At 59.9% G+C, this 9,921-nt stretch overlaps 1 protein-coding gene across 1 annotated transcript; it reads right to left on the bottom strand.

Annotated features, from left to right (window-relative positions):
- Positions 1-354: 354 nt before the first annotated feature.
- On the bottom strand, positions 355-9,813 carry LOC113940780 (dynactin subunit 1-like). The gene is made up of 3 exons (XM_027631930.1): positions 9,565-9,813; positions 3,628-3,873; positions 355-573 (listed from the first exon to the last, which is right to left on the bottom strand). Exons 1-3 carry the CDS (start codon positions 9,595-9,597, stop codon positions 355-357), a joined length of 498 nt encoding a protein of 165 aa, XP_027487731.1. The 5' UTR covers positions 9,598-9,813.
- Positions 9,814-9,921: the final 108 nt, after the last annotated feature.

Raw genomic sequence — 9,921 nt, forward strand, 5'->3', positions numbered from 1 at the left:
TCACTGCCCAAGGGTGGGAATGGGGAAGGAATGATCAGTGGAGGGATGGCTGCCCAGGGCTGGGAATGGGGCTGGAGACACAGACACTGCAATTCCAGAGCCTCAGAGTGGGTCAGGGCTGCATTCTATGAGCTCATCCCTCCGGGAAGGGTTTCCAACCCTCCAGGAAGGATTCTCACCAGAAAGAGCTCCCTCTCTCCAGGAAGGACTTCCCATTCCATCTGGGAAGGATTCCCACCCTTTCAGGAAGGATTTCACACTCTCTCCAGGAAGGATTTCCCACCTCTCCAGGAAGGATTTTCTATCTCTCCAGGAAGGATTTCACATTCCACCTGGAAACTACTTCCCATCCCTTCAGGAGGGATTTCCCATCTCTCCAGGAAGGACTCCCATCCCCTTGGGGAATAATTTCCCATTCCCTCCAGTACAAAATTCCCACCTCTCCAGGAAAGATTTCCCACCCCTTTGGGAAGGATTTCCCACCCAGGCTGTACCTCTCTTGGGGACCTTCATGGCAGCAGATTCCGGGGTTTCTGGGGACGTTGTGTCGGCTCCATCCTCAAACACCTGGATCTGGAAAAAGGACAACAACCATTATTGCCAAAAATTCCCAAACTGGGAGTCCAGGGAATGGGTCCCTCTGGCAGTGGGTTCAGCAGAGCAGATCCCATGTTTTTGGCACAAATTTTTGATTTCATCATTCCAGCTTTGCCATCAACCATCCTCCTTCCATAGGCTCCCTGAGAACAGCCACAGGCTTTTATTCCCGCTGGGAATAAGGAATATTCACACAGGTAATGAGAAAAGTCAAAGGTCTGGATTTGACAGCCCTGAATATCCATTGCAGGTTCAGGGATTTCTCTTTGTGAACTATTTTTGGACACATTTTTCCCGGATAAACATGGAAAACTGGGCTGGAAGGGATTAGATCCCTGTGGGAGAACAATCCTCGTGCCTCAGATCAGCATCTCCCGGATTGTCCCTGCAGGAATCTGCCTGATCCATGACCACCTCCCACCAGGGAGTTCAGCTTAAAAAACAAAATCACCTGGGAAGCTGTCAGTCAGGGATTCCATTTTTGGGAAGATTCCCAACACCAGGAATGATTAAAACTGAATTAAAAACCACAGGGAGACCGGGAAAAATGATGCCACAGAAATTGCGAGGCCTGCAGGAAACCAGGGTGGGAATTCTGGGTGTCCCCCAGCAGGCACAGCCCAGGTGGGAACCCTGGAGCTGCAGGAGAAGCCCAGGGCAGGGACAGAGTGGGGCTGGCTCCGGGTGACACCGGGAAGTGCCACCTCTGACCGGACAGGCCCGAGCTCCTGTGCCAGGCAGGAGCCAAAGGCAGCTCCAGGGGATGCCAAAGTCAGGGATGATGATGGTTCCACACACCAAAAAAAGGAACAGTCATGTTTGGAATGGCCAACCCAGGCACAGTCAGGGAATCCTGGAATGGTTTGGGCTGGAAGGGAACTTAAATCCCACCCAGTGCCACCCCCTGCCATGGGCAGGGACACCTCCCACTATCCCAGGTTGCTCCAAGCCCCGTCCAACCTGGCCTTGGACACTTCCAGGGATCCAGGGGCAGCCACAGCTTCTCTGGGAAATCCATTCCAGTTCCTCACCACCCTCACAGAGAGGATCTTCTTCCCAATATCCCATCTATCCCTGCCCTCTGGCAGTGGGAAGCCATTCCCTGTGTCCTGTCCCTCCACCCCTTGTCCCCAGTCCCTCTCCAGCTCTTGGAGCCCCTTTAGGCCCTGGAAAGGGCTCTCAGGTCTCCCTGGAGCCTTCTCTTCTCCAGGTTGGACATTCCCAACTCTCCCAGCCTGGCTCCATGGCAAAAGAGTTCCAGAATCCTGGACAGGGTTGGGTTGGGGAGGACCTTCAATCCCTGCCAGTGCCCCCCTCCCCGCCATGGGCAGGGACACCTCCCACTGCCCAGGCTGCTCCAAGCCTTGTCCATGATCCCTGTGGATGAAATCCATGGGATGAACTGGGGAGCAGCTTCCCAGACCGATCCCTGAGCCTTGTGCTCAGCACCCCCCAACCCTCCCGGTCCTGCAGACCCAACATTTTCCCTGTAAACCCCTGGAAGCCTTTCCCAGCTGGCAGGTGAGGCCGAGTGATGGACAAGGGAGTCAGGTCCATGTGTCACCCAGTGCCAAGGTCCTGGCAGTGCCCAGAGGGGCAGCAGGAGGGTCCAGGAAAGCAGGAAGAGCTGGAGATGCCATGGGCTGGGATACAAAGCAGCCCTTTTCCAGGGGGAAGGACAGGATCTGGCTGGGACATGGGGCTGGGGACACCCAGATCTGGGGGCTCCAGTGCCACCTCTGCCTTGGGAAGGTGACACAGGGAATTCCCCTGGAAGGTGTTTGCCCCAGGGAGCTCCTGGGTCCTGCTGCAGCCCAGGAGCAGCAGAGTCAGCAGCTGCACCCAGCCAGGGTGTTTTATCTGCTTCCAGGTAAACACAGTTTAATTAAAATACCCCAGCTCTGCTTCCAGGTAAACACCGAGATCGATCCCAAACTCCACCTGCTCCAGGGGGTAACTGGGAACTTCCCTGGCAGGTGGAATAAAACCCTTTGGAATTCACTGGGCTGTTTTCACCCCATTCCCCTGGAAACACCCCACAATAACCCATGGCCTGATCGAGACCTCAAGGATCCTTGCGGAGGGGCCTGGCCCCAGTCCCAGGGGAGGTTCCACCTGCCTGGAGTGTGCTGCTCCCTCCCACATGGATACAGGGAGTCCCGGGAACCCCATGGCCCTGGGAGCAATGGGAACTGGTTTCTCTCTCCCCACCCAGGTGGGAAGGGCTGGTTCCCTCTATTTAATGAGCACCTGAGGATCCTGGGAAGCAGAGCCCTCTGAAGGACACCAAGGACCCTGGGAAGCAGAGCCCTCTGAGGGACACTGAAGATCCTGGCAAGTGGAGTCCACCAAGGGACACTGAGGATCCCAGGAAGCGGATCTCACCAAGGATCCTGGGAAGTGGCTCCCCCCGAGGATCTCGGGAAGCAGAGCCCCTCTGAGAGTCCCAGGAAGTGCATCCCCCTGAGAACCCCAGGAGTGGATGCCCTCAAGGATCTCAGGAAGCAGTTCCCCCCAGGATCCCTGGAAGCAGCTCCCCCCAGGATCCCTGGAAACAACTCCCCTCAGGATCCCAGGAAGCAGATTCCCCCTGGATTCCAGGAGCAGTTCCCCCCAAATCCCGGGAAGCAGATCCCCCGGATCCCTGGAAGCAGCGCCCCCTGAGGGTCCCTGGAAGCAGGTCCCCCCAAATCCTGGGAAGGAGCTCCCCCTGGATCCCAGGAGCAGTTCCCCCCAGGATCCCAGGAAGCAGATTCCCCCCAGGATCCTGTGAAGCAGCTCCCCTCAGGATCCCAGGAAGCAGATCCCCTCAAATCCTGGGAAGCAGATGCCCCCTGGATCCCAGGAAGCAGGTCCCCCCAAATCCCAGGAAGAAGATGCCCCCTGGATCCCAGGAAGCAGCTCCCCTCAAATCCCAGGAAGCAGCTCCCCTCAGGATCCCAGGAAGCAGATCCCCTCAAATCCTGGGAAGCAGCTCCCCCCACATCCCAGGAAGCAGCTTCCCCGGCTCCCGGGAGCCGCTGCCCTCACCTGTGACTGGCGCACGAAGATGCCGTGGTTCTCCTCGCAGGTGAAGTACTTCCTGCCCTGCACGGTGCCGTCGTTCTTGCCCCGGGGCTCGTCCAGGATGACCCCGACCCACTTGCCGGTGGCGAACAGGGTGGCCCCCACGTAGGCCACGGTGCCGCGGTGCCCCTTCCCGATGACCTCCACGCGGGAGCCCACCTTGAGGGGCCTGCTCCCGCCCTCCGCGCTCATCCTGGGGGTGCTGGAGGCCTGTGGAGCGGGGAGAGCGGGCTGAGAACGGGGACAGACACAGGGACAGACACGGGGTTTGGGCCTGGGACACCTCATCCTGGGACACCTCATCACCCTCCGGCAGCGCGGCCCCAGGGCTCCGTCCCCTCCACCTCCGCCCCCTCTGAGCTGGGAGCCAGCCAAGGGCAACTCCTGCCATTACAGTCCCGAACAGGAGCCACAAACCACGGCACAGCCACCACCACTGGTCACGCTGGACTCACAAACCCCATTTATGACCCTTTATAACGTTGTTATAGCATTTTTATAAGCCTTAGGGGGAAAGAAAACCCCACAGCGAGCGAAGCAGCCGAGAGCAGCACAGCTCAGGGCCTTATCTTGCTCCATCTCATGCATTGTATCAGCACTGCCCACGGCTTTCCAGCCTGGGAATTCCCTGCCCAGGAGCAGGCAGCCTGTTTCTGACACAGGTCACTGTCCCTTCCCTTTGGACTGTTGGGATTTTGGGGGATCTGGTGGCCCAGCCCCCACCGTGTCCCTGGGCCCCCCCCCATGCCTGGACTCGGGGTATCCCACCAGGGAATGTGGTCATCCAGCTTTCCAGGTGTGACTGTCGTTATCCAGGACAGAGGGAATGGCCTTAGGCTGTGCCAGGGGAGGGTCAGGTTGGATATTGGGAAAATTCCCCCTGGAAAGGGCTGTCCAGCCCTGGCACAGCTGCCCAGGGCGGGGGGAGTCCCCATCCCTGGGGGGATTTCACACCCTGTGGATGTGGCACTTGGGGACATGGTCAGGGGTGGCCTTGGCAGTGCTGGGGGAGTGACTGGACTCAGGCGTCTCAGAGGCTTTTCCAATCTCACCCTTTCTGTGATTCCATGATTCCATCCTAACCATTAATCCCCACTCCCATCCCAGTGGCACCATTCCATTCCAAGTGTGGTGTCCCGGGTTGGGCCCAGGGGTGGTTACCCAGGTGATCACTGCTCTTACAGCAGCCACGAGGTGAAGGGTGTGAGGAACCCCAGGGGGTACTGGAGACCCTCTGGATCATGGAAATCATAGGAAAGTTTGTTGGGATCCACCCTCAACACCTCTGAAATCAGCCTGAGTGAAATCACAGAATCCCAGGATGGGTTGGGTTGGAAGGGACCTTAAATCCCACCCAGTTCCATCCCCTGCCATGGGCAGGGACACCTCCCACTTAGCCCCCAGGTTGCTCCAAGCCCTGTCCAACCTGGCCTTGGACACTTCCAGGGATCCAGGGGCAGCCACAGCTTCTCTGGGTAACCTGTGCCAGGGCCTCCCCACCCTCACAGGGAAGAATTTCTCCCCAGTATCCCTCTAAATTTCCCCTTTCCAGGTGTGAAGCCATTCCCCTTTGTCTTGTCACTCCATCCTGTGTCCAAAGCCCCTCTCCTGCTCTCTTGGAGCCCCCTCCTCAAACTCTGACACCTTTCAATCCCAGTGCCTCTATCCCAGAGGGAATGAGGGTGTTCCCCTGCCCTGCTCAGCTCCACCTCCCATTCACCCTGAGCTCCCAGTGGTCCCCAAACGGGACCAGTGTGGCATTTCCCACACCCTGTGTGTCACTGGTTCTGGTCATCGTGCAGAAATGTCAAGTTTTGGCCTCTCTGGGCCCAGTCTCAGTGGAAGAATCTGTCCTTTATCCCAGGAAAACAGAGGCTCTTTCACCCAGCACGGCGGGGAACAGCGGGGAAGGGCCCTGCGGAGCCGACGGATGTGGGGACAAACCTCAGCCACAGCTGGATACCACGGGGGGCTTGGGAGATTTGGGGAATTCTCAGCCTGTGGAAGAACCAAGGGGACTGTGGAAGTTCCTGGAACCCCAACAAACCATCCTCTCCCCCTGCACGTCGCTGCCCGGGGTCGGAATGCTGAGTGAACCCACCGTGTTTGGGGAGTTCTGGGACTAAAACCAGGGATGTCAGTTTTCCACAAGCCTGAATTCCATGTTCCATCCAAACACAACGGGGAGAAACCAAACACAACTGGGAGAAATCAAACAAAACTGGGAGAGATCAAACACAACTGGGAGAAACCAAAGGCACGAAACACTCTCGTGTTAAAACCCCAAATCCATCACCCAACAAACAGACCCAAAACCTCAAAGGCAAAATTTCTGCTCCAGACCCAAATGTCTCCCCAGGTTCTGGCTCCTCCCAGCTGCCACGGCTGCAGCAGCATCCTGCCAACACCTGCACCTGGAAAATCGTGTCCCACGTGTTATGGAAAGTGAGAGCAGAGCTCCAAGAAAATAAGAAGCCCAAAGAAAAGCCCAAAGGAAAAGCCAGAATTCCCAGTCAAACGAAAAGTTCCTGCTCAACAATGTCAGAAGCTTTTATCCTCCTCGTTTCTGCTTCCCAGGGGCACCTGCAGCCAGGTAGGATCCATCGGAGTGTGAGACACCCCAAACCCTGTGGATACCTCTGGCAGTGGGAAGCCATTCCCTGTGTCCTGTCCCTCCATCCCTTGTCCCCAGTCCCTCTCCAGCTCTCCTGGAGCCCCTTCAGGCACTGGAAAGGGCCCTAAGGTCTCCCTAGAGCCATCTCCTCTCCAGGGTGGACATTCCCAGCTCTCCCAGCCTGTCCCTGATGGGACAGTTGCCAACCAGCACCAATTTCACAGAAACATTTCCTGAGTCCTTCATGTTTGGGAAAGCAGGAGAGCACAGAACTCTCCCACCCCATCCCTCAGGACAAGGCAATGGGTCTCCACCTGCTGTTTCCAGCTAATCAGAAATCAATCCATGGGATCTGTGTGCTGCTCCAGCATGAGGACAGCTCCTGTCCAAGGGATAAACCCCAGGCTGGAATTCCCGTGAAGATTCAAAACAACACCAGAACAAAGAGGAGGAGCTGTCCAGGCTGGAAGCAGGTGGGATGCACATTCCCACCCACCTTCCCAGCCAGGTGACCATGGCTGGGGACCCGATGGCCACTCCAGGAGGGATGGGAGGACAGAGCCCAGTGCCCAGCCGTGGTCACTCCTGGCATCCCTGTCCGGCTGTGGAGGGAGGAGCGGGGAGGGACAGCCCCCCAAACGTGGGGACAGCCATCCTTGGGGACACCAGGGCACAACAGCCCCGTGGCAGCCAGGGACACAGCCCACAACTGCCTGGGGTCCCCAGGGATGTGCCGGCTCCTCATGGATCCCCTCTGCCACTCTGACCTTCCCAGTGGGACACCCCAGGGATCTGGATACCCCAGGGCTCTGGATACCCCAGGGCTCTGGATACCCCAGGGCTCTGGACACTCCAGGGCTCTGGACACCCCAGGGCTCTGGATACCCCAGGGCTCTGGACACCCCAGGGCTCTGGATACCCCAGTCCTGAGAATGGATGGTGAGGGAAGAGGATGGAGGAGCAGAGCTGTGGGAACACATGGGAAGGGAGAAGGGCTGGACACACACAGCGGGGTCACAGTGACAGCCCCGTCACCACTCCCAGCACATGGACAGGGAACAAGCTCCTAAATCCCAGTAAATGAGAAATGTGGGGAGTCCTGGTGGAGGCAGCACTGCTGCACCCACGGTCACCCCCGGGGCACCAGGGGCCAGGTGGGGACAGCTGAGGGGCACAGGGAAGGTGGTGGGGACGGGGCAGCCAGAGGAGCACCCGGGAATGCCGAGCCTCCGGAGCAGCCGCCACCACCGGGGCAGATTCCGGCGGGACAGTCCCAGGCTGGATGAACCCATGGGCCCAGGAGGAGCCTGTCCCACACCCTGGAGCTTCTGTCCTGCTCCAGGGACACCTGTTCACAGGGATATTGCTCCAGGTGAGGAACGAGCCCAGGGCTGTGCTGCCACCAGGACACTGCTCCCCTCAACTTCCCGCCTGGCACCGCTCTGAAATCCCGATTTTTCAGTTCTCCCCCCTTTTTGAAGCATTGCACACATCCACAGACCGTCTGCTCCACTATGGGGAGATCCTGGTTCTGAGCCACTGAAAAGGGGATGAATTCCCAGCGATTTGGGTCATTCCCGTGTTTCCCCCGAGCTTGACGGTGTCAGTGTTCTGCTCCATCCCAGCGGATCACCCGGGAATACTCAGTGCATTCCTGCAGCAGCCAGGCTCAGCTGGCAGGTGAGACTAACTGAGCCTCAAACTGTCACTCAGAGCTCAGATCACAAGTTTCAGGAGAATCCTGAGCCCAGCAGCCACCTCTGACGAGATCCAAACTCCAGGGGTGACCCAGCAGGGCTGGAACAGGGAAAGACTTGGAAACAGTTCTGGGTTTAAGGCTGGTCAGCAGCAAGTCGATGGCACGTGGCACTGCCACACCATCCCATGGGAAGGAGGGATCACCCCGGGATTGAGAGTGGCCCCAGCACCCCATGGCAGCACCAGGATGGGGTTCCCAGCACCATGGTGGCACTGGACTCCAGCTGGGGAGCACAAAGCCGAATGGGGAGGCTGTGGGTGTCTCGGGCACAGTGTCCCCAAAACCCTTCAGGCACACAGCCAGGGCAGCCAGTGGCCTCAGCCCCAGGAAGGGCTGGCACAGCCTCAGTGCCTGCAGTGCCCATTCCAAAATCCATGTGAGCTAAGCACGGATAACCTGCTCACAGTGCCCTGCCTGCAGTGTGCCACGTTGCCCTGGGACCCCCCGGCACCCCCAGGATCCCTCTGGCACCCCCAGGATCCCCCAGTCCTGCCACTGCTCCCACAGGCCGAGCCATGTTTCCATGGGCCCTTGGAGCCAGTGCCCAGCTCCCTCCCTGTGCCCCCACCCCTGGGAGCCCCTGGGCACACCGACAGCCACCACGGTGTCACCACGGAGCTGCCAGGACTCAGGCTGGAATTCCACCCCTTCATCCCCCCCATGGAACACAGGGAGGTTTGGGGGGCAGGCAGCTCAAGCCCCCCACCTGCCCCCACAGCCCCTCCCAGGGTGGGCAAAGCAAATTCCCAGCCCGGAGCCTTTCCCAAGCGGCAGCTGCTCCCTCGGCAGCCAAATCCCTTCAGCCACAGCTCAGGTTCCCCCGGCTCCAGGCCTGGCACATCCCAGGGCAGGGCACGGTGCCCACGGTGGGTCTGGGGTCCCACGGAGTGGTGGGAAGGGTCTGCCCTCCCCGGCTCCTGCCTGGAGTGCCTCTGCCAAGTTGGCACAGAGGGGCCCAGACGTGGTGCCCAGCGGGGCCGGGACACAGTGTCACCGCGGCCGGAGGGACACAAACTCCCGGGAAAGGCCGGGCCGGGGGGGCCGGGGGCCCGCTGGCACCGCACAGCCCGGGGGCAGCTGCAATACGGAAAAACCTGGAAGCGCTCGCCAGGCCCGCGGAAGCTCCGGCGTCGCTCCCGTGCAGCCTGGAAAAGCGGCCCGGAGGGAGGGAACACCCGCCGCAGGGAGGAAAACACCCGGAATCTTTGTGCTGAGCGGCCCCGGGAAGGCTGTGCCCGAGCCCCGGGAAGGCTGTGCCGCGATGCCGGGGGGATTAGCGGGGGTAATTAACCGCGGGAATTAGCCGGGGCTAATTCCCGGCACGGGCAGGTAACTCCGGCCAAAGGACACGGCCCTGGTGCAGCCCGGAGCATCCACCCCCCCCAGCATCATTGTCGGCGAGGGAGGTGCCACATTCCAGGGATGCGGGAGCGCAGGGAGCACAATCGAGATCTCAGCACAAATCCAGGGATTTTCGCTGCCACGGCACCGCGATCGGTCGCGACAGGAGCCGGGGAGCCCCCCTTACCCGGCCGGACGCGTGCCTCCTGCCCTGGGCCATGCTGCCACCGAGATTCCCGAATCCCAGCCAACGCTCTCAGCTCATCCAGCGGCGCTTCCCAGCGTCCCGGCCGATCCCAGCATCCCCGCGCGCGTCCCTCCCCTCCCGGGGCTCCGCCGGGCGGCACAGAGGGGGAAAAGCCCTTTTCTGGGCGAGGATGCTCCGAGGGAGGGATACAGAGAATTCCAGCGCTGCCGATGGAGCCACTCTGCGCCAGTGCTGCTCCAGACTTGTCACCGCGCCGGCGGCTCGCTGGGTCCTAACGCTCCCCGCAGGAGCAGGAGCAGGAGCAGGAGCAGGAGCAGGAGCAGGAGCAGGAGCAGG

This window comes from Corapipo altera, unplaced genomic scaffold (genome assembly GCF_003945725.1).
Source record: "Corapipo altera isolate COAL_440 unplaced genomic scaffold, ASM394572v1 132958, whole genome shotgun sequence".
NCBI classification, from domain to species: Eukaryota; Metazoa; Chordata; class Aves; order Passeriformes; family Pipridae; genus Corapipo; species Corapipo altera.

Bases quoted from the DNA above. Each gene is read 5' to 3' on its own strand.
- LOC113940780 (XM_027631930.1), bottom strand. From the start codon at position 9,597: ATGGCCCAGGGCAGGAGGCACGCGTCCGGCCGG. The intron at 3,874-9,564 runs GTAAGGGGGGCT...CCCGCTCCACAG, and splicing joins GGAGGCACGCGTCCGGCCGG to GCCTCCAGCACCCCCAGGAT. The intron at 574-3,627 runs GTGAGGGCAGCG...TCCTTTTTCCAG, and splicing joins TCTTCGTGCGCCAGTCACAG to ATCCAGGTGTTTGAGGATGG.